At 36.0% G+C, this 22,898-nt stretch overlaps 6 protein-coding genes across 11 annotated transcripts; 4 read left to right on the forward strand and 2 right to left on the reverse strand.

Moving 5' to 3' along the window:
* Positions 1-1,623: 1,623 nt before the first annotated feature.
* LOC119068693 (neutral and basic amino acid transport protein rBAT) lies at positions 1,624-6,785 on the reverse strand. 6 transcript variants are annotated; one of them, XM_037172380.1, is made up of 5 exons: positions 6,474-6,785; positions 4,923-5,113; positions 2,291-3,552; positions 1,911-2,060; positions 1,624-1,847 (listed from the first exon to the last, which is right to left on the reverse strand). In XM_037172380.1, the coding sequence occupies exons 1-5, from the start codon at positions 6,580-6,582 to the stop codon at positions 1,766-1,768; spliced, it is 1,794 nt and encodes a 597-aa protein (XP_037028275.1). In that variant the 5' UTR covers positions 6,583-6,785; the 3' UTR covers positions 1,624-1,765. The 6 variants fall into 6 exon arrangements, with proteins under 6 accessions (XP_037028275.1, XP_037028274.1, XP_037028279.1 ...); XM_037172379.1 differs by having other exon boundaries at positions 1,911-2,065; positions 2,290-3,552; positions 6,474-6,771; XM_037172384.1 differs by lacking the exon at positions 6,474-6,785 and adding an exon at positions 5,461-5,516.
* Positions 6,786-7,530: 745 nt separating this feature from the next.
* On the forward strand, positions 7,531-8,761 carry LOC119068701. Its single transcript, XM_037172392.1, has 3 exons — positions 7,531-7,686; positions 7,775-7,970; positions 8,479-8,761. The coding sequence occupies exons 2-3, from the start codon at positions 7,796-7,798 to the stop codon at positions 8,544-8,546; spliced, it is 243 nt and encodes an 80-aa protein (XP_037028287.1). The 5' UTR covers positions 7,531-7,686; positions 7,775-7,795; the 3' UTR covers positions 8,547-8,761.
* Positions 8,762-11,342: 2,581 nt separating this feature from the next.
* LOC119068700 (putative pterin-4-alpha-carbinolamine dehydratase) lies at positions 11,343-12,327 on the forward strand. The gene is made up of 3 exons (XM_037172391.1): positions 11,343-11,717; positions 11,909-12,028; positions 12,096-12,327. The coding sequence occupies exons 1-3, from the start codon at positions 11,442-11,444 to the stop codon at positions 12,270-12,272; spliced, it is 573 nt and encodes a 190-aa protein (XP_037028286.1). The 5' UTR covers positions 11,343-11,441; the 3' UTR covers positions 12,273-12,327.
* LOC119068698 (N-alpha-acetyltransferase 40) lies at positions 12,269-13,078 on the reverse strand. The gene is made up of 2 exons (XM_037172389.1): positions 12,624-13,078; positions 12,269-12,552 (listed from the first exon to the last, which is right to left on the reverse strand). The coding sequence occupies exons 1-2, from the start codon at positions 12,995-12,997 to the stop codon at positions 12,303-12,305; spliced, it is 624 nt and encodes a 207-aa protein (XP_037028284.1). The 5' UTR covers positions 12,998-13,078; the 3' UTR covers positions 12,269-12,302.
* Positions 13,079-18,954: 5,876 nt separating this feature from the next.
* On the forward strand, positions 18,955-20,151 carry LOC119068699. Its single transcript, XM_037172390.1, has 3 exons — positions 18,955-19,078; positions 19,416-19,631; positions 19,687-20,151. Exons 2-3 carry the CDS (start codon positions 19,416-19,418, stop codon positions 20,047-20,049), a joined length of 579 nt encoding a protein of 192 aa, XP_037028285.1. The 5' UTR covers positions 18,955-19,078; the 3' UTR covers positions 20,050-20,151.
* Positions 20,152-21,103: 952 nt separating this feature from the next.
* Positions 21,104-22,608, forward strand: LOC119068694 (melanization protease 1-like). The gene is made up of 5 exons (XM_037172385.1): positions 21,104-21,219; positions 21,293-21,824; positions 21,893-22,275; positions 22,349-22,419; positions 22,478-22,608. The coding sequence occupies exons 1-5, from the start codon at positions 21,168-21,170 to the stop codon at positions 22,568-22,570; spliced, it is 1,131 nt and encodes a 376-aa protein (XP_037028280.1). The 5' UTR covers positions 21,104-21,167; the 3' UTR covers positions 22,571-22,608.
* Positions 22,609-22,898: the final 290 nt, after the last annotated feature.

The following is a 22,898-nucleotide window of genomic DNA, read 5'->3' on the forward strand; positions in this document are numbered from 1 at the left end:
AGGGCCCAAATTTGAAACTTTTTTCGACACGTTCTTTTCGGTATTCAGTTACCTTCCATAAAAAACTAAATCTAGCAAAACCGGATGAGATTTACTCGATTTATGTGCAAAAAACACTTAGGGCCGAGTAGCGGCCTTATTCCAAGGGCCCAAATTTGAAACTTTTTTCGACACGTTCTTTTCGGTATTCAATTACAGTGAACGACATCTCAAATGTCTCACTGTCAAATTTTTCTGAGAATTTTATTGTGTCATTGCAAATTCACAATGACATTCTTTGAAAAAAATGACAGTGAGACATTTGAGATGTCGTTCACTGTATCTCTCAAATGAAACAAAATCTAGCAAAATCGGATGAGATTTACTCGATTTATGTGCAAAAAACACTTAGGGCCGAGTAGCGGCCTTAGTCCAAGGGCCCAAATTTGAAACTTTTTTCGACACGTTCTTTTCGGTATTCAGTTACCTTCCATAAAAAACTAAATCTAGCAAAATCGGATGAGATTTACTCGATTTATGTGCAAAAAACACTTAGGGCCGAGTAGCGGCCTTAGTCCAAGGGCCCAAATTTGAAACTTTTTTCGACACGTTCTTTTCGGTACAGAGGCATTCAGTTACCTTCCATAAAAAACTAAATCTAGCAAAATCGGATGAGATTTACTCGATTTATGTGCAAAAAACACTTAGGGCCGAGTAGCGGCCTTAGTCCAAGGGCCCAAATTTGAAACTTTTTTCGACACGTTCTTTTCGGTATTCAGTTACCTTCCATAAAAAACTAAATCTAGCAAAATCGGATGAGATTTACTCGATTTATGTGGAAAAAACACTTAGGGCCGAGTAACGACCTTTGAGCCCTCCCAACAAGCTCGCGTTGCATCTTACCCAAAAACAATGTTCAACAACTTTGTTCTACTCGTCAATACCTTTCATTTGATATATCACAAGCAGCTATTGCGTGCGTATTTCGGTAGATATCGTCGAAAGACTGAAAAACACCTATAGGGCCCTAGCTCTGGAGGGGCCGACCCTACCATGCCCATTTTCGAACTTGACCTTACTTTTGTCGATACCAATCGGGGAAAAAAAGAATTTTGAAAAAAGGTTGTGATTTACTCTAGCTAGAGGGGTCACGGACGGACGGACGGACGGACATTTTTTTTATTGCGGATTCGTCATCTATGAACACAACCAAATGCTTTGCCCTTACTGTCTGCTTCCAATTCGACGTGTTACAAACGGCATATTAATCTTATAAGCCCCCAGTACTTCGTACGGGGCTAAAAATGGAGTAAATGTGGGAAAATGTTTTCCCAAAATTAGCACCTGAAAATCTCGTAGTTTTTCATACCGCTAAATGTTGCCTTCATTTCTCGGTGGAAAGCGGATGTTCCACATTTTTAGCAAATAAATTCAACGATCTTGCAGAATGATCATATGTAATGTTTCTAGTAGTTTGGCCTAAGTTGTATGCTAGCCTCTGAAATTTGATTGTCTCTATCAAATGAAATTCTGACGGTGTAACACATTTTCTAATCTTTTCTTTTTACGTCGTTTGTTCGTTAACCAACGAATAGTCGCGAATGAGGACGACGATTCCTCCTCCAAGTTAAAATAAAAATCAAATTTGCTTGCAATGGCTGATACCATTTTTCATTTATTTCTGCAATTATGATTATATTGATGAAATAACCGTAACAGTCATTCCCATATTTCGACACTACTAGGTCTTCATCTAACATCTTCAGTTTAAAATGTTTTCAAAACTTTATTCTGGTTTCTGTGGTACGTAGGTCAAAATAATGACTGATTTGGCCGATATCTGCACATCAGATGTCTGAATTTTCGACCTGGAAATTGAACAAAAAAAAATTGTCTAAAAGAGCGCTTAATAGACGACAATCAATTTATACCTTTCGACAACACCAGTGACATTGTAGTTTTTGCTCAGTAGATGAACAGTCAACTGTTCTGGCATGCTGCTGATCGATGTAAAATTGCCAGTAACCAGCGCCTCTGTCGGATTGTAGGCGACGAAGAAACCAGGATTTCCTGATTTTAATCTAAATGAATCGAAAAAACACAGTGAGATTCGATACGGTGACTGTGGATAGAAACAAACAGACAAACAAACAATTACCTAAACCTGAATTATTCCCAAATTGTTGGTTCATTTTGTGAGTTATCGTTATTGTGTTAGAAATGGATGTAAAAGGTGGATTAGAATAGCACACAAATCACCAGATTAGTTAAATTTAGTTAATCCCAAAAGCAACTGAAATCGACTACTTACCTAGTGTATGCAATAATATCATTGTTGGCATATGCCTCGAAACTTCCGTGCATATACGATGGAGTTGTGCGCATCTCCTGCAAAGTACTCCAATAGCTGGTTAAGTTTTGCGATTGGAATGCATCCAATGTTGCAACAGGGACGCCTGGCAACAGTGTAATAAATGCATGGTACTCTGACAAACCAATGGCACCTTTATTCAATGCCTCATTGTCGTAGATCCATTGTGGCCAGCTTGTGTTGCCCAGTTGATTTGTAATTTGGGTCAGTTCGGTGTGCAAACGTTTTGTGGCGTTCGGAGCGTTAACGGCTAGGGTATGCGGAAGAAGTCCATATATCGGGAGCTCGATGCCCAATTTTGTGCTGTCTCTCACATAGAACGACTCCGGTTGGACAATGTTTTCGGTTACCGAAATGAAAGCTTCATTGTTGGTCTTGTTCTTAACGAATTCCGAAAATTCGTTCAACAAATCACCTAGGCCTGGTTGGTATGTAGTTCCCGAATGTGTCCAAAAAGCGTATTCTGTATGAATGGCCGATCCATCGTTCAGTGGAGTTTCGTTTTTGAATTCCTTGCTGACGATGAAATGTTTAGCGTTTGCGAAACGGAAACCTTTCACGCCGATATTCAACAATTCTGTCAGTACGTTCATGAACTTCTCTTTCGCAAATTTGTCGTTCAGCTGTAAATCGAATCGATTTTCGCCAAACTGACTGAGAATGTATTTTTTCGGTTCGATTTCGTGCCATGCAGGCTGTCCAGATTTTGATAACCAGTTGGATGGTTCTTTGGCACCGTCATACCAAATGAACGCCGATCGGTAGAGTTCATTTTCAAGCGCATTCTTTAGGAGTGCATCATCTTTGCCAACGAAATTCGGTGTAATATCAACGATGACATTGATGTCTTGTTCTCTAAACTGATCGACGACTTTCTTAATTTTATCTTTCACTTCGGCAGTGTCCACAAGATACGTTTCGTCGGCATTAAGTTCATAGATTACTCCCTTAGCACCAATAGACTTAAATTCGGATGGCTGTTGCTCAACTATTGGGGAGAGTAGAGCCAACGGTCCCTGTTTGTACCACGACAATGGAGTAGGCGCTGCACATTTAGGTGCACCAATGATAATCATGATTGCGCCGACCAACATTCCAATCCACAGAGCCCAGAATAAGATGAAGAAAATCCAACGTAAACGAACCCAGAACGGATCATTGGCGAATTTCATAAGCTCCTCTTTGGTCATGCCAGTGAAACCCTGTGTAGAAAATATTAAAATTTTGTGGTTGAAATCGACTGTGGCAGTGAACTTTTTTCTCAATTTTTTGGCAAACTAAAATACAAACTAACGTTTGATGTGCCCATGTTGAACGCAGATACGATATTACAAAGCATATCTAGATCAAATGAGATTGTTTCCAATCATTTTCTGATTAGTCAACATGTGGTAATTGGATGTGTAAATTTGAGTGTGTTTCATTCAAAATTTTTCTCTAATACTTTTTGGACCAAAAATAAATAAATAACGGAAATCAAGGCAAGATGTGTTTGTCGTCTTGATTAGCAGCTCGTTATCGATGTATCTATTCGAGGCAGGGGTGATCAACGATTTTTCAAAAATTACTTTAGTGAATACAAGTAGAAGTGAAAGTGAAAAGTCAAACATGAAAAGTGAATTTCTACATCACTAATGGCCAACGAATGGTTTTAAGAACAGGTTGTAAAAGAAACGACCTCACAGTTTAACATCATAACCAGGGTTACACGGATGTACAAAGATATTGACCACCCCTGACATATTAAATGTATGTAATTTCGAAATCATTGAATGGATCTGATCGAATAGCGTAATCGTAGGAATTTAGGAACTCTGTCTGATGTCTGCCATGAGTTATGACAATTACCATCGACAAAGTTACTGCTTCTTAATTTGCCACAGTAAGAATGAGAAACGGGAAATATAAATGGAAATGGCTCACGGGATCTTCAAGAAAATGTGAGCAATGTGTCTACTGTTTACTGTCATTGAAAAGATATTCAACGTGAGCTACAAGCCTCTTTTCTATTGTTTTAAGTGTAAACGGAGATTAAACGGAGTGATTTTTTCGTAAGTGGTAATCAAGACTATTTGTGTCGTTTATAAGTCCCGACAACTTTGAGGGATGAGTATATATTTTGGAGAAAATATTTACTGAGTTTTCATATGAATTTTCTTGACTTTCTCGAAATTGCTTGAAAAATCCTTGAGAGAAATTAGAGAAAATTTTCAAGTAGTTTCGGTAAAATCAAAAAAATTCAGGAAAATACAATCGCTAAATCAAACTGGTGTGCATACGTTATTTTGCACCAGCTGGTCCCATTTGGAATTGTATGTGACCAGCTGGTGCAAAATAACGTATGCACACCAGTTCGTTTTAGCGATTGTATATTTGATTTTTGTGGGTTTGAAATACGACACCATAGGCAGGTTTGTGTGGTGACGAATAAGTATTTTACTCAGCAAGAAAATTTGGATTTACGCAGTCCTAAACTATTGGGTTTATATTACAGGAAGAAGCTCTAGATTATTGAAAACATGAATTTTTGCAAGGCAGATAAACATCGACACTCTTTTTTGTTTAAAATTACCTTATCAATTTCTCCAATATCAATTTTGGCGTCCCCATTTTTGCGATCACTTGCCGACGTAAATTTTACTTCTTCTTTCTTCGCCAGTTGAGCTTTCTCTTCACTTTCCAACATCGGATCGTCGGCTCCATCCTCAATGGTGTCTCCCTTTTCGCGAACCATATTCGAATTCTTTACAGCGTTCTCGACAACTTTAATTGGAAGGCAGGAAAACAACTCTTATTAGATCAACAATTCGATTCAATTTATTGCTCAAAATAACAAAGCGTTTGATTTGATTTGAAACGAGTTTAATGAATTTTAATGAAATATTTTCAAGACGAATCAACAAAAGTGATTACGTTGCTAAAATTGCTCACACAAAGAGACACAATTTATTCAATTCGCTGGTTGTAGTCGAACCGAAAAAAATGTGCAATGTATGCTATTGGCTAGTGATGATTCTTGTCAGTATACGACTTGAGAAATTAAACAAAAAAAAAAACAGATACGCTGAGAGAAGTGTGTTATGCAAAGGTCTTTTTTCATTCTTACATACAAATTATTCAAAAGACAAAAACGAAGGCGTTGCTATTCGCTCTGTTAAACGAAAATAGATTGAATGGACATGATGTGTGAGCAATGTTCGTATAAAATAAAAATTTGGAGATTTTGGTCTCTGAGAGATTCGTGTGCTGTATACACAGATAATATTACTACAACCATTCACATAGTGTCTTGACGTGATGGGAAATAGAAATTTACTTAAGTCTTTGTCAGTAGATAATTCTCCATTGATAAGAGGCTGAAGTTCATGCAATGGCTAATCAATTAGAAACAAGAATTGTTTTGCAAGACCGATTATGAATATTAGACAAAATGGGTAAAATCGAATATGGAATGGTTTATTTTTCGCACACATACTAGTCAATGACAAATAACTATTTCAAGGTTCTTTACCAACTCGACTAAATATTAATTTGATGGTATCGTTACGTTCGAAAACGTCTGGTAAAAGCAGACAGGCTTTAAATATTGGCATAGCAAATAAAAATTGATTAGAGCAGACAAGTGTTTTTTACGAAAAATAAATTTCCGATTCCAATCGGGAAAAAGGACAAGTTCTGCAATCATATTTTGGGTTCAAGTACAGAAATAGATTAATATCACTGCCTTAATATATCAAGGTTCTGCTCAGCATGTGATCTCACACGTTCCTTGCCTCAAACATTTTTAAAATTTTTTTTTTCTAATCACAGATGGTAATGTCGAACTCAACAGAAAATTAACAAAATTGACATCGAGCAAAAACCGTCACTGCATAATTGCAAACCAATCATAAAAAACCAGTAACATTCATTGACTTGAAATATGCATAGGTCATTGCATCATCATGAATTTGATGAATGGTATGCGACTGGAGCCATTTTGGTATATTAAATGGAACAAAATAGAAACTATGAATAGGAAATATACAACAAACTGTTGACATTGTGAACCAATAACAGATAATGCATTCATTGATTGATAAAAATTGATGAAAATCATGCCACACTGTGTACGATTATTTACCTGGATACTCTGGTATTGGCTTATAAAACTCTTTACTTTGCTGATTTTCACTGTCTGACAGTCTAACCGCTTCGATATCTAATTTCATACTGTTTCTCTTTTCATCCATCGTAATGTTAGAAACTTAGGCAAGTTTATCTCTACGAACAATACTCTCCAAAAAAGAAATATAGTTTTGAAAAACAATTGTGTGTGTGTTGTTCAATTAATTTAAATTCGATGTCGTCACACCAAATATTCACTCACTGGTTATACAAAAGAATCTCACTTTTTTTAAACATGCGTTTTCGTTCATAGACGTCTTGCGCAAGCGCTTTTTTTACTGGAACATTGACATTTGATAAGCGTGTGTGTCTCTAAACCCATCAGTGCACTGTAAAATGTACACGGTTTCATTGAAGGTTCGAAATATTTTGTCTTTAGTTATTAAAGGATCTCTATAGCAATATCTCTCAGATAGTAGTTTCCTTACTGGTACTTGACATAAAAAGCTACGCAATTTTGATAATTGGAATGAATCAATCGACCGAATTGGGCAGCTTTCGCAAGTTTGACATTTCAAAACAATTGGAAAAGGTCTGAAAACAAAAGAATTATATGTCAAACTCGCGTTGCTATGTCTACAGTAAATATAAAAAACGGATTCCATGAAATTGATAAAATAGCAGACAAAAACCTCTTAGAAGAGGCTGGATGACGCAAGACTTTTACTTACAAAAGTATTGATATCAGAAAGGATAACACTCAAAGCTCCGATACTGACAAACAGCTGAAGCAAAAAAATAGTACATTTCGTACCTAGGACTAAAAGTCTTTTTTAGCGTGTGCGAAGTTTCCAGACAGAGCCGAAGGCGAGGTCTGGAATCGAATACGCTAAAAAAGACTTTTAGTCCGTGGTACGAATAGTAGTCGCACGTTTCGGGTCCTAGATATGAAAAATTAATTTTTCTTCTCTTAAATCTAACCGATGCTAATCGGTGACCAAAAATTACAAGGGTATGTTTGTCATCTCTCCTGGCTCAGAATTCTATCAATAATCTGCCTTGTAGTATAGCTGAAAAATACGGTGAGTAGAGCGAATAGAATGATCTTTTCGACAATAAAACGTACTCATTTTCTGCAGCAGTAAAGAAATTCCATCCAACTTCATATTGTGTGAAGCTGTCATACTTTTCACATATAACATTTTTCCGATCATATTGGTGTGTAAAAGGTTCGTACAAAAATATTACATAATCTAGATTTCAATTAATTTCACCATTTGCTCATTAATTTACTGTTGATCCGTTGATTGGGTACAGAATAGTCAAACATCTGCGAAAATGTCTGATGCAGCAGCTAAGCCAGTGGGTCGGCCCATGAAATTTCCGTACACATTCTCAGCAAAAATTGCCCAGTTTCCCTACAAGTTTTACTTCCAAAATCAATGGATTTGGAAATTTTACGCTGTTGGTGTGCTAGTTTCGATCCCACTCTTTTACAAGATCAGCCAAATGGGTAATTTTTTTTGTTCGTTGTTATCGTTGATTTCAATTCTTTAGAAAAATGATGAACGCAGAAAACATCGTGCAATTGTCTCGTAACATTTTTATCTAGAAACAAGGTCAATGTTGCCGATATAAAATCCGGTGAAATGGATTTGTTAGTAAAAATGTGACTCCGTTAATAACTAACTAAATGGTGGCAATGTATGCTACTCCTTTTGTTAAGGCCGAAAACACACGCACAATTTTACGTTGCTGAGATTGACAATTGTGCTACAGTTTCCATTGTAATCCAATGTGTAGCATACTTTAAACAATGGAAGACGTACCATCATTGCCTATGTCAGCAACACAAAAATGATTGTGTGTTTTCCGCCCAAAGAAAATCCGATTCGACCAGTTTTTTGATGAAAATGTTTCACTTGGCTGTGGCGTTGAGACGCACCAGTAAGACCACAAATCGTCAAACTATGCTTTCGCAACACTGATTCGGCTAACTACTAATTTTTGATTTATTGCAGCCAATTCACCTGGTAATGTTGCCAAATGGGCTGAATCGAAACGGAAGGAAGCCGAATCACATCATTAAAATGTATCAGTCAGGCGGCAAGTTTTCTAGAACATCTTTGCTTTGAATTGTTTCACTTTTAGATTGTTTGTGTAATGCCGAAAAACCACACATTTAAATAAATAAAAAATGTAAAATCGACTCTGATTCAAAACTATGAAATGATTGTAGGAGAACGATTTATAGTAGTTGTGAATGGAAAAGTAATAAACTTCTCTAAACAAGTAAATTAAAAGAAAAAATTGTGGATTTTTACTTGAACTAAGTATTACTAACCGACCAGCAGGAGACTCAGACGATTTGTTACAACAATATCCTAGTGTGTGTTTTAACGTTGCACGCAAACCGCCAATATTACTGTAGTCTTACTGGAGCCTACACTTTTGTAAAGTGCTCAAAATGATCCAGTTTTCTCGCGGAAAATGATGATCCCCCGTTAGCATAGCAGCAGTAACGTAAATCTAAAGTTTTCAGCAGCAATAATAGAATATGGACCGATCCAGAAAATTTTCTGACCTGGGCGGTTGAAATTTAAAAATTTGTTTCTGATTAGGGTACAAAACAAAAGTCATAAAAATGTAACCTTTTGACTCGGGCGGCCACACTTGGAGTCCGGACACTCAACGATTGTTTACAACAAAGTGCAAAACTTCAGAAAGTCAGTATTTTTAAGCCGAAAAGAAAACAATTTTGAGTTGCTGAGATCGACAATTATGCTGCATTTTCCATTGTAATCTGATTTAAAGCAAACGTTAAACGATGGAAAGCGCAGCATCATTGTCATTCTCAGCAACTCAAAGCTGCTCGTCAGTTTTCGGCTTTACATGTCAATTGTATTCGATCGTAATATATATCACTGATTTCGATCTGTTTCACTGTCTGTAACAATTGCAAAAGTGGATAAAGTCGATCGACCCAGAAATAATTTATTTTCTGGAAACCTGGGAAGTGTGTTCAGAAATTTGAAAATTAACTGATGGTTATTCCTAGTATCTGCAGCATGCAAGTCGCGATTAATGAAGCATCAGACTCACACAGAACAAAATTTCGAGTTAAGAGAAACGAAAAAAATCGCAGCACAATTGAAGGAGGAAACCTTCTAGAAATATCTAAGTTGTGAAACTATTTTCGTCTTCACCTAATTCAGCAAAGAAAAGCGGTTTTCAGGCCTGAATATGATCTATCATTTTAGTAAACTCCATCTCTATCACTCGTATAGTCATACAAATAGAGATATTGTGCTGTGACTTTTTAACAACTTAGATGTAGTCCACTTCACTGTTGTGTGAAGCTAAAATACCGTATCGCATTTGTGTCTTTGCTTCTAAAGAGCTTTTGAGAGCTTCTTTTGTATTCCACTAAAATATTTCACAGTTTCTATAGCATCCAAAAGAAGCTCAAACTCTTTGAAAGCCCTCCAAAGCACACAAACAATGCAATACACAGCGTTTTGGCTTACCGCGGCAGTTCATGTACACGAACATAAGCTCAAGAATGAGAAAATCGTGGATGTTGAAGGATTATAATTGTTACACCTCATTCCTCAAAACATTCCATGCAATTTAAACGAAATTGCATTGGGTATATAATATTTATTGACGATTAACAGAACCAAAAACAGCTTGCAGAAGACGAACATTCATTAGGATCTAATCTACGTCCCTTCTTTAAGAAAGATTCTTAAAAAGGTTCAGACATAGCTTAACATTGAAAATATTCGGTACCAGGTAGCAGGTTTTGTAAAGTTAGAAGACTTATTACCGTCGGATGATTTATAACATCACTAGTGGACAATTTCGAATAACAGTCTCACGTTTCCAATATTCTCTCTCACTCTTGAATCAATTACAATTCTTGGAATTAGTCCATCGTTGCCTTACATAATGAAAAAGTCATGGTATTGTACTTAATATTAAGATTAAGCTTACTTAACTTGGTCGTGTTCGTCTCCTGATTACTTCGTACTTTAAACATATAAAAACAAGAGTCTACAAGTTCCAATAGTTCAGGAACTTCGGAACTGTTAACTTTATACTGAATATCATCAGCCTACTCTAGCTATAGACTGTTACTGTATAAATATGGATCGTTTGATTCACCCTTATTATATTTTTGTACGTACACTGTACATATGGAAGTATAACAATATTTTACTTTGAAACAACGCACTTCAAGCAAAAGTGCATCAAATGACAACTGCCAAATAGAGTACAAGTATGAAAGATTTTCCTACATTTTTTTACAGTGCAAAATTTTGTTTAATACACTGTATAGTTTCAGATGTACCATTCATGCTTGAAATGCGTTTTTAAACTGACGGCAGCTAACGCAAAGGATCAGATATATGGCGCGAGTCATATATAGATACTTATACAACGAAATTTCTAGAATATGGGATCGTCATATCCAAGGTAGAAAATATATCTATATCTTGGTCAAATCGACTGCTCATGAATTTGGGTCCCTAGTCAAATCGACATCGACTTCTCATGAATTTAGGTCCATCGTCAAATCGACTGCTCCTTCCTTGTAAATTTTACCCTGCCGTGCGATTCAAGCGATGTTACGTGATTGAACGGTTAGAGTTTTAATAATTTGCTATGCTTTGATGGACCGAATATTTCATCTCCGGATTTAAAAATAGGTTCAAGACATCTAGAGTGTTTAGGTTCAGTCGCATTTTATGGAAAAAAAAGATCACCGAAGAGAGTAGAGCGAGTAGAGTTTTCTTTTTGTACATTGTGGCTGTCATATGATTTTAAATCCCAATGTCTAAATACCTGCATAACCGCTCTTGACGCTCAGTTTTTTTTGTAAATAAACAAACCCGTCAAACCTTAACCAAAAATTTAACATCAAAACTCGTTCATACAATAATCACTGTCAACATTAAAAAATCCATTAAACGAACAAGACATGTTCAAAACTCTCACGAAACCACCATTCTCCAAAAAATCTCTTGCGCTCAATCCGAATCAAATAAAATTTCGTTTCTTCAATACGTGGTACACACAACAGCAACAGTGGAAAGCAGATCAAGGTCAACACAATCGACTTCAACAAGTCTTTTACACCGAATCGAAATCACAGCAATTGCTGAAGCTCAGTACATTGCCGATTTTAATTAGATCAACAGCAATTCAACATTTTAGCAGCAGCACAACGGTTCAGAATTCAAGCAAACGGAAAATGGTAAATTGTTGATTTCGTTGAATGGTCATTTTTTTGCGTATTGATTTTATCTCATCGGCAACAATTTTTGTTGATAGACATTCGGGTTAAAAGGTTGCAGTGGATTTTTGAACGATTATTTTTTGTGCGACTGTTGAATGAATTTTCATTTTGTCTTGTGTCTGACTCTTGATTTTTTCTCTTTCGCTCAGGCTAAATTAACTGAGGCAGAACGCAACACCGTATTAAATCCATTACTCGCTAAAGGCTGGACTTTGGTGAACGGACGCGATGCTATCTACAAAGAATTCATTTTTAAGGACTTCAATGAGGTGAATCGAGACATGTTTGATGACCGTGCAACGTTAAATCGAACAATTTTATTTTCTCTGTTGTCAGGCATTTGGTGTAATGGCTCGAGTTGGTTTGTTAGCCGAACAAATGAATCACCATCCGGAATGGTTTAATGTGTACAACAAACTTCAAGTTACTTTGTCCACACATGATGCTAGCGGTTTGACGACACGAGACATTAAAATGGCAACTTTCATTGAAGACATTATACCAAGAGCTTAAGATGAACGTCACAAAATGCAATCGAATTTATTAAAGTGCTTGAAGTTGTAACGAGTCCATAGATTTACTTAAAATTGAATAATCAGTCGGTGCGTCCGGCGATGTGTCGTCGGTGGTAAATCCCATGCTATTGAAAAATTTAATTCCATCTTCGTTGTTGGACAGCACTGTCAGTATGAGCTTTTCCATACCGTACTGTTTCGCCATTCGTTCGAGGGCATCGATGAAAAACTTTCCCAATCCTTTGCGCTGATACTCCTTTTCGATTTGAAGTTCGTAGCTGAAACACAACAGACGACATCAATGAATCGCTCTACCATTTCCTTATATGTGATGATCTCCAACACTCACCAGTACAACACACTGCATCCGTAGTCCATGTCAAATCTGAACATTGTGTAAGCCACCGGTTGCTTAGCCTTGTCAACAGCGACCAAATATCGAGCCCAGTTTTTATTCAGATCTCGTTGCTTTTCTTTCGGTTGCCAGCCAATGCCACAAGTTCGATAGAATGGAGCCACATTTCGTTCCGCTAATTTCATTGCCCATTTCAGAGTCTTTGCGTCCATGTCGCCTTTCCATTTACAGTAGATCGTCAGGTCAATATCATCTTTTGTGTATTTTGAGAACTGGTCGGCAAATGGTTCGATTGGATTTTTGATTTTCGATGCACGTTCGATAGCTTTGTGCTGTGATGATGCACTGTTTACTTCAACGCCAGTCATTTTTCTTAAAAGTTTTATTTTATTTCAAACGAGATTTGTGTTCATTTACTGTGATGACTTTCGTTCAAACACAAACAATGTACTTCGCGCCAGAATCGACTTGTCAAGAAACGTTTCCTTCGTTTCCTTATATCGCTAAAAGTCCCAGTCATTAAGAAGTGTGTATTATCACTGGCGGAAACATTTAAATTTTTCTTTACAGAATGTTGTGACTTATAATTAGTAGACTAACGTAAATAAATGACTCAGATTGTTTGGATGTAGGAACGTAACGTGAAATGTGTTCTTAAAAGTGAAAAATTGAAATCGTCTCGTCGTAATGGGTTAGAGTGAGATTAGAGTGACTTTAAATGAGAATAGATGGGGAAATTGGTCTTTATATTGTTCTCAGAGTAAACGCTAAAGTACAATGACATTTACGCGATCTGTTACTTCTTTTGTTTAAAGTATCGTGCAGTTCTTGGTATAAAAGTTTTACCAAGTCAAGATCAAGCATGGCTCCATCACATTAAGGCTGTTTTTTTTTTTGGCTGAGTTAATCTTTTAGTTTCAAGCCTTATAAACACACATCGTTTTTACGCTTATTCGATTAACCTCAACCAAATTTGGTAGTGGTAAAACCGTATGAATACGTATAAGAGTCCCTGAAACCCTTAAGTCAGTTTATATGCATTGGCAAATGTGACTACAAAAATTGAAATGGAAAGTGTGCACGGTAGCTCAATTGGTTAGATCATCACAAGGTGAAGATTGTGGGTCCGTGTCCCACCTATGCAGAAATTTTTCATATGTCCACAAGCACGCTACATACCATAACTGGAGTGGACTAAACTGCGGGTTCATCACTAAATCGAGGCTGTTTAGAATGGACCAGCTGAAAAACAGGCTTAAGCTTATTGCGTCACAAACTTGGTTGGGGTTAACTACACTTACTTTAAAGAAACGTTTAATTGATCAAAAATGTATCCTTAATTTTCTGAAATTGCGCACCTTACCGCTTGTATCAGATTTGTCTTTTTGAAATTTTTCTTAGTGATGATAATTCTTTTAACAAAACATTGCTTGGCTAAAAATGAGACATTCGTGGTTTTAAAAATTAGTTGATGCATTTTTCATTACAATCAAACACAAAACTACAAACCATAAATCTTTTGCTTGTTCAACATTGAAACATAAAACTGCAGTCCCTCGACGAAATATGGAAATGTAGTAAATGGTGCGAACAATATTTGCAGTAATTTAAAGTACTCTTCATATTTGAGCATTAAAAGTCGGATTAAAAATTATGATTAATGCATAGCCCATTTCCGTGAAACCAATTTCACGAAAACATAATTTGAAATTGAAATTCATGTCTTTCGTTGTTTTCTAAGACTTCAACAGTTCCAATTCTTACAACATGTTACACACACACGCTATGCGCACATTACTAAGAAAAACAGAGAGTCGCATGAATATCCCTAAGTCTTTACCCTTCAGGTGCAGCTTAAGTCCGGAAGAAAGTTACTTAACCATGTTGAAACACAGCATGTTTGGTATCGTTGGAAAGGTGAGCCTCTAGGCTACCTCAGCAATACAAACTTAGAGCAAAAAGAATGACCCAGGTCCCAAACAAAGTAAAATTCGTCTATCTCAAAATTTTGCCGTATTATTATTACGTGATTCTCCCAGTGTCAATACTAATATCAATAAAAAAAATTCATGAGCACGACATATCAGGTATGGACATTTTCAAGCTTACCGTGACGAGCATTTTTTGTCTTAATCTCTTTTTTAGTTTTTCGACAATATCTTCGGAACATGGCCGATAGACTTCGTGTCAGACTTAAAAATCATTATTTTTACTACCTTTCAGGGAATTTTTGTATCAAAATCGGTTCAGTAGTTTCTGAGTTATGCTCTTTAGTGATGTTGCCCTCCATAATGTTCCACGAAAGTTATCCCGTACAAATGTTACCTAACAATGTGGAAATTATCACAGAGGGGTTTAAAAATACCGATTATTTTTTATGTTTGTCCACTTTCTGCGATATTATCTCGCAATCTATGGCTTCGAATGTGTGATTTCTTTGAGTCGTTTTTAACTCATTACATCAACAATAAATCGATTGATTTATATTCTAGGTATCAAGGAGGGAAAAACATTTCCATATTATCGAAACCTATGGGACCAGTTATTGAGTGAGGAGTAGTGCTGGAAAAATTACCAGTTAAAAACTAAGTGCACAAGCAACTAGTTCCCAACTAAAGCTAGAAAAGGCATTTTCAACAGATGTAATTTCAGATCTCCCCTCTGTCTCGCCCTGGGAACCTATGACAGACAAGAAATCTGCTACACAAAAGAAATTTACGTATTCGAATTTCGCTGGTTGATTATTAATATTCGATTCTAATCATCCTAATTTACATCAAGCATCGATACGCAAATACAAAAGAAAGAAAAAATCGACTAAAATTACCATGCTTCGTAATATAATTGTTCTTTACGTACAATGCGTTTATCCATCATCAACAACAACATAATTATCGATTGATTGAGACGAGACGAGACAAGTAATAATCTTTCATCGGCAACAAAAAAAAAGGTAACAATCGAAGTTCGAATTTATTTATTGTTATGCTAATCGTGCAAAAAAAAAATCTGTTAGCGCCTTGAATATTTTGTTTAAAAAAAATGAGTAGGTACAAGAACTCAACATGAAAATGTACAAGACAACATACAGACTTACATTTCCCTTAACAAACAAAAGATGTTATTAGTACCTATGATTAAAGACGAACCTTTTAAATTTAATTCGTGGCAAGGTACAAATATTCTATGGGCTGTCTGATTCAGTCCAGCTTTTTCTGAAGTCAGAATCTTGGCAATTAATACTTAAATAATTGAAATTACTGGCTTTGATTACAATCGACAATGACACAAAAGAATTGGTTACAATGTTCAGAAAGAAAAACACGAGTCCACTAAACTACACATTTTATACGCAAGTTCCGTGAATCGAATCATGTCTGAACAACTCGTCTGTTCTGAAATGATGTTCGGTAAATAAATCACAAAAATATTTCGATCGAATATTTTACGACGAATCGAATATATATATGGTTTTCTGAACTCGATCTTCAGTGGTTTATGGTGAAGCTAGTTTGATTCTGAAGAATGACTCAGCATTAGAGATATATTTGAATATAAGAATTTAGAATCATTTTCGATTGATACAAATTATTGATTTAATTTGGAAGATAATCATGAAATTTTCTAAATTTCTTGTTGCTGTGTTTTTATGCAACTCAGCATCATAATGTGTAAAATTTGCAAACTTTAGATACCTCTGGTGATATTAGGTGTGTCTTATTTCACCAGACGATTCGGTGTTTATCAAAAACGGTTTTTCTTCGGGGCGAAGGGACTCGCTACAACATCAATTTCCCAAAAATATGCACTACCACATTCAGCAAAAAAGCTGTAAATAATTTCAAACTTCTTCAATGTTCCCATAGCCAAATCACTATAGAAGAAATTTAAAAAAGACACTTTGGTGACTTTGGTGCATGGAAAAGAGTTAAATTGAATTCGTAATATTCATCTGAATACATGGAAAAGTGTCGAACTGAAAATATGAAGTACAATTGAAAATGCAAAATTGTCACAGAAAACAGAAAATATGGAAAATTGTCGAACCGAGTAGAATGGAGCCTTAAGCCAAAATATATGGAAAATTGTTGAAACCAGTACTAGATCAGGGAATGAACATAAGAATGATCCTCATTTTTACTGTATGTGTGGTACAGAATTCTTTAACGTACTGAAATTATGCACCAAAATGTGTCTTTTGCTATGCCATCACCCACCGCAGATGTGCTAAACATAAAAGTTTTTGTACCATACGTACGTCATTTCGGCGCGTCTGGAAAACAAAAAATACATTCAACATTGAAGCCTAAAATTTTTAAATCTACGAGGACGAGCCCTTAATCTAAGTAACATTAGTTAGAAACACGAAAGGGGTGAACACCACACAACGGCACAAATGAACTTTAATACTGTACGTTCAACTATACTTCCGGTAATGATGTCGATTGTTGGTTCCGAAAATTCAGATAAATTAGAACCAGTTTTCTACGAAAAACATTGTAAATGGCATGACGAATATTAACATCAACAATCAAAAATATGTGAAAGGTTAAACTTATTGAAGACCGTCGCCACAGCACCATCAGCATTATAAATAATGTGCTTCCAGTGTCTCGTTCAACTACATGGAAAAGTTTTTCACTAATTTTTGAGATGCAACAATTACCGCACGGTTGATAATAATAGCCATGAATGGGTAAAAATAAACGAAAAGGAATGTAGCATTGTGAGGTGACATTAATCCACCTCTCATGACGCCCTTGGAAGTGATCCATATTACAACACATACATCTTCTCCATTGTTACAATTAAGTCTTAAGAACACGTAATAAAAAACTACGTTATAGTGTCTCATTTTCCGATCTGGTTGCTTTACAAAAAATACGCAATTGCTCTATATGTATGTATATAAACATCAAGTAGTACCAGTTATTACCAATTTGCACGTATATGCATATTTTATTATTTAATAATTTAATAAGAAGGAATTTATGAATTAAATTTGCTGCCATGGATTTAGAGTTAAAGTTTCAAAATCAATTTAAAGCCCAAGCTGGTGCCTTGTTGCCGAAACTTTTTTTTTCACGATAGGGTTTGCAGTTTCTAGCAGAAACAGTGATGTAAATACCTTTACACTCGCCAAACCAAGAAAACACTGAATATCACGCGTCAAAAGTTATCGGAAACCACACTTTTTTAGTTCTATCTCAGCAGACCTTGCAAACAGGTCTAGGGATCCAGCCGATGTTTTCCTTAATGGTGGAGTTTGTTTATGTTATTCGTCAAAGAGAGAAATTTGATACGAAGGCGGAGCTTACTCTACGTATCAACGAGTAGTGTGATGCACATCGAACGATCAACTCGTTCGGCTTTATATCGCGTATTTTCGGTTTCGTTTTTATTCTCATTTTTCTTCTATACATTCAAGTTCAACCTTGAACGGTGTGTATTATATTTGGTTTTGTTGTTTGTGTATTTCATGGTGTGTCGAGTATAAAATTGTGTGCATCACAGGATTAAAACCACTCAATCACTGTAATATACTGTAATTTCGCGGTTTCAATCCAAGTGATGCAAATAACTATACCGTATTATTTCAAACATGCTTTCACTGCAAGGGAACAATAAATCAAAGCTCATTTTTCTGAATAGGTTTCGCTTTTCATATACATTCATTATGATGTTAACCACTTCAAAGATCAAAAACCATGCCAATTGAATGATATGTAATTGTTGTTCTTAATTCTTCATGAGACCTCTTGATTAGGGGAAACAATGTTTGGAATTACTCGAGTTGTTAGCTTGTTTCGTGAATAAACGACAAGCACTGACTCATGTGGTCCTAAATAGAAAAAAACGATATCAAAATGAAGTAAAAGTTTTGAAATAAGTCTCTTGAAAATATTTATATCAAATGAAGTACTACATCCAATATGTTTGCGTTTGTGAAAGGTTAATGCTGACTGTGCTTGTCTTCAATTTGATTTCATTGGACAGTAACAATAAAATTTAAACAGTATTTGTATTCATCGTCAGTCATTATTTTGGCATGTCCATAACTTGGACGTTTATAAACAAAAGTCAAAATTAAACGGATATTGTTAAAGCGGAATTAACTGTCTCATGTGAGAATTTAAAATAAGGTTACAGCTTTCAAAAGCTCTTCGAATTTAACAGAAAATTGCTTCCATTATTAAGAAACATGGCACGAACTCACTATGGCCAGTGTAGTCAAATATTACGCATGGTAAATTTCAGATCCATCATAAAAATCCATTTACCATGGCGACAATCATCCAGATCTAGTTTCTAAACAATATACGATGAGACATGGAAATGGATTGTTTAAAGGCGTTAGTGCAGGTAGTATATAAAGGTGATCTTTTTCTTGTGGTCAATTGTTTCAACTGTTATTTTCAAGACAATAGACGCAACAATCGTTTTTAAAGGTGAGCAAAACAAGTGGCTTTTAGAACAATTCGGTTTTAAAGTGAACATCGGCGGTTAAAATATTCAAAGAACCGGAATCAAACAGTGTTGTTCATACAAAACTATTGACGAAATTCAAAGTGATTAGATCAACAGCTTTTTTCATCTAAGTGGATTGGTTTGAATCAAAATTATCTGAATGAGTAGATTTGTAGCAAAAGAATCAAATATTAAATGGTAGGGACAGTTGTATTGCATAAGAATTGGTCATATAATTTTTGAAATCTTCGGCTTTCTTCAGTTTTAAATTTACCAAGAAACATCGAGTTCTCTCTATACTCACGCAATTCCTTTTAGATGAACGTCTTAGTTGGTTTATTGGCTTCATTCGTTGTGGTGCAAGCAGCACCTCATATCGGACATTACAGCTATCCAGCCGCTACAACTCTAGTCAGGGTACCAGAACACGATTCGGCAATCGTACATTCCAATCGCTTTGGGTCCAATTTTGCCTATAGCATAGCCCAACGACACGCGTATCAAGTAGTTCCACCAAACACTGTCGCATTATATGTATGAATAGATTCTTGTTCATTTAACGCATACCTTCAAACACATATAATTTTAGAACCCTCATCCATTCGGCTATTCGCATCACCATCAATTCAATCAATTCCCATTCGGAACGGCTGTGCCTGGACATCCTTTCTACATTCAACATCCATTCGGAGTTCCTAGTTTTGTATCTGTCGTTTATCCGAATGAACAGCCGACGGATTATCCGGACGTAGAACAAGTCGTACCGAATGCAGACAGTGAGCCAACTGAAAACCCAGACGCGGAAAGTGTTGTGGTTGATAATGCTGATATTGATGCAACAAGAGAACAGAGCACCCAGGAAAATACTGACAAGCTTAATGGTGACGATGATGGTAGTGATGATGATAGTGTTTCGGTGGAGGCGTATCGATTCGGCGGTGATAATAATTAATAGATGCCCTTTGTTCAATGTATTCAACGAAAAATCCGTGGCAATTAGAAAAACTGTGACTCCTATAATATCAAGTTGTGTAAAATAAATTTTATCATTCGATGTTCCGGTGTTTTTTTTAATTATTTTCATTTGGTAATTTTGGTATTTGGTATCTCTCTGAATACAAAACCATCATGTACGGATATCCGTTACCAACAGCGTGGTCAAAAATTAGTGATGAGCTGCGCTAAACAGATCTTATATGGTAAATTGAACGTTGAAACCTATGAAATAAAATGTTACCAGAACAGTAAAGGTAGATTACGTATCTATGGGAGATATTATGGAAAACCTATATGAGAGTGAAAGTGTTACCGAACCTATTGGCAAAAGACACTTTCATCCAAGTAAACCCATTCTTATACGGGTTCTTATAGGACGACTATCACCTGTTATAGACAAACGGCAAGCTCTGACTAATGCTGTCTTATATCAAATGAAGTAGCAGATTCGATAGTATCTCAGTTCTACTGCAGAATTTATAACTTTCCTTTAGAGTCGGCTTTTCCTTCAACCATTTATCGTTTCTCGAACCTAAAATACCAGTGCTTAATTTTGAACAATTAATTCCCAAAAATAGGAACTTTAAAATACCCTTTACATAAGGTGATGTTACTGTTTGGCCTACGTATAATCGTAGATGTAAAAAATGTATTGCATGGGTTCCACCCTATGAGCTTAAACAATCTGTTCTTAAATCACTATTCATTCTAATATCAAGAGTGGATTCACTCAGCACCACCTCCATTGTTCCTCAATTTTTGGATTTGCTTAATTTTCATTGTGAAACTAGTTATTGAACGTTAAACCCTAAGCATTAATTTTATTTGCCGAAGAAAATTTATTTGTCTGTTTCTGTCAATTTGTTAAACCAAATATTTATGATACTTTCAGCGAGCATGAAGAGCAAACACACAAAAAAAAACTTAATCAAATTCAAAATAATGTTATCTATTCGACCTGATTAATGAAAATAAAGTCGGAGAAACGTTACATAGTTTTACGTGTTATCAGCGGAAAAAAATTCTATGTTTCAGATTCAACATAACTCACTGTGAAGTATAGTCGCTCTAACAATGGTGGTGAAATTAATCTTTCTTTTTGTATTGCTGAGCATCGATGCCAGTGGTAATTACAAAAAAAAATTATCGTGCAGTTCGAATCGAACAGTTAACATTCTACTCAATTTAATTTTTTAAAGTTTCCGATGATGTCATCAGTGTACCAAAAAAATTTACAAGAAGTCGTTACAGTCACAGGAGGTCAACGACTACCACAACTGAACTTCCATCATCAAATTACGACAATAGTGTAGATATGGTTACGGACGTATTTTCAGAAGAACTATTGCCGAACAAAGTGGAAGAATTAGTAACAAATAATCCATTCGAATCAAATGATACTGCTACTGCTACGACATTGATTGATGAATCCGTGAATACCTCAACTCAATCTGAATTAGTAGAGACCACCACGGAAAATGATTCTGATTTAGTGGAAGCAACAACCGCAATAGAAGTTGAGAAGCCAACCGAAAAACAGATTGAAACGCAGGGTATTTATCCTTGCGGCGAAAGAAGTGATGATAATCATCCATGGATAGTTGTTTTGATTCATACCGACCCCAGTGAAAGGAGTCGAAAGAAAACTCTTAGCAAAGGCGTATTGATCGATCGACGTCACGTTCTCACAACCGTTTCCAGTCTGCATAACTCTAGACCATTTTGGATAGTGTGCGTTATACGTTCTCTTCTCTTTCGGACGAGTAAAATTTCAATAAAAATTATATTTATGTTTCAAGTTCTCGAGTTCGACTGGGTGATCCATCAGTGGTGGATAACAGTGACAGTGAAGTGAACAAATCCAGTATTGTCCATGTCGGAATTGACGAGATCTTTCAACACAAGAACAGAGACATTGCACTGATTAAATTAGCCGAAAATGTTAATTTTACCAATTTCATTCGACCAATTTGCTTGCCCGACAACGATCACTACAACTTCACTGAACTGTATTTGCACATGTGTAAAAAGGAGTTTAAGAGTTCGTCGGTCAGTACGGTTACCGCATCACCATTGTCACCACAAGATTGTGAAATTATGTTCAAACGAAAAAGAGCTACAATCACAACGGAAGAGTTTTGTGCATGGGATGAAACTGGTGATTCATGTACAGGCGATTTAGGTATCTTAATCTTACACACATGCAATTAACTGACAAATAGCAACTAAAGTGGGAAAAAATCCTCTTTTTAAAGGTGGACCACTTACTGCAATCGACAATGGACGATACAGCGTGATTGGTTTAAATTCACATATCAACTCAAGGGTATGCCATGGAGTTACAGTGATTTTTGTTGATAAATTTATTGCTGTTCCATTTTCAGGTAAAGTTTAATTATGGCGACTACCCTGGGATTTATGTACGAGTCGGATCGCATCTATCTTGGATCAGAAAGATTACGGGTTTGAGTAATTGACAAAAGATGTTTCTTGAAAAATAAAATCAGTATGTAAACAGAAAAGTTTCTTTTTATTATTTGACTGTTTAAAAAGTGAAATTATTAGATTTGGAACATGAGCAACTTTAAATCATCTTCGTAAAACAGTACTTTATGACCAAAGGTACCCAAAAGAAGTCTCCAGTACAATTGCTAAAAGTATCTGATGTGCAGAATGAACATCAGCTGAATATCACCAGCTGGTGTACAAACAAAAACACTTTGTATTGCAAACAATTCACACAGTGCATTTCTACGTTAACGTCATCTATGCGCGCACATAACACGTATGAATGAAGTAAACACA

Source organism: Bradysia coprophila (assembly GCF_014529535.1).
Source record: "Bradysia coprophila strain Holo2 chromosome X unlocalized genomic scaffold, BU_Bcop_v1 contig_20, whole genome shotgun sequence".
Classification (NCBI taxonomy): Eukaryota; Metazoa; Arthropoda; class Insecta; order Diptera; family Sciaridae; genus Bradysia; species Bradysia coprophila.

Bases quoted from the DNA above. Each gene is read 5' to 3' on its own strand.
- LOC119068700 (XM_037172391.1), top strand. From the start codon at position 11,442: ATGTTCAAAACTCTCACGAAACCACCATTCTCCAAAAAATCTCTTGCG. The intron at 11,718-11,908 runs GTAAATTGTTGA...TCTTTCGCTCAG, and splicing joins ATTCAAGCAAACGGAAAATG to GCTAAATTAACTGAGGCAGA. The intron at 12,029-12,095 runs GTGAATCGAGAC...CTCTGTTGTCAG, and splicing joins TTTTTAAGGACTTCAATGAG to GCATTTGGTGTAATGGCTCG.
- LOC119068701 (XM_037172392.1), top strand. From the start codon at position 7,796: ATGTCTGATGCAGCAGCTAAGCCAGTGGGTCGGCCCATGAAATTTCCG. The intron at 7,971-8,478 runs GTAATTTTTTTT...GATTTATTGCAG, and splicing joins TTACAAGATCAGCCAAATGG to CCAATTCACCTGGTAATGTT.
- LOC119068694 (XM_037172385.1), top strand. From the start codon at position 21,168: ATGGTGGTGAAATTAATCTTTCTTTTTGTATTGCTGAGCATCGATGCC. The intron at 21,220-21,292 runs GTAATTACAAAA...AATTTTTTAAAG, and splicing joins GCTGAGCATCGATGCCAGTG to TTTCCGATGATGTCATCAGT. The intron at 22,276-22,348 runs GTATCTTAATCT...CTCTTTTTAAAG, and splicing joins TTCATGTACAGGCGATTTAG to GTGGACCACTTACTGCAATC.
- LOC119068693 (XM_037172379.1), bottom strand. From the start codon at position 6,582: ATGGATGAAAAGAGAAACAGTATGAAATTAGATATCGAAGCGGTTAGA. The intron at 5,114-6,473 runs GTAAATAATCGT...TTCCAATTAAAG, and splicing joins GCCAATACCAGAGTATCCAG to TTGTCGAGAACGCTGTAAAG. The intron at 1,848-1,910 runs GTATAAATTGAT...TTCAATTTCCAG, and splicing joins GTCACTGGTGTTGTCGAAAG to GTCGAAAATTCAGACATCTG.
- LOC119068698 (XM_037172389.1), bottom strand. From the start codon at position 12,997: ATGACTGGCGTTGAAGTAAACAGTGCATCATCACAGCACAAAGCTATC. The intron at 12,553-12,623 runs GTGAGTGTTGGA...GTTGTGTTTCAG, and splicing joins GGATGCAGTGTGTTGTACTG to CTACGAACTTCAAATCGAAA.
- LOC119068699 (XM_037172390.1), top strand. From the start codon at position 19,416: ATGAACGTCTTAGTTGGTTTATTGGCTTCATTCGTTGTGGTGCAAGCA. The intron at 19,632-19,686 runs GTATGAATAGAT...ATATAATTTTAG, and splicing joins CAAACACTGTCGCATTATAT to AACCCTCATCCATTCGGCTA.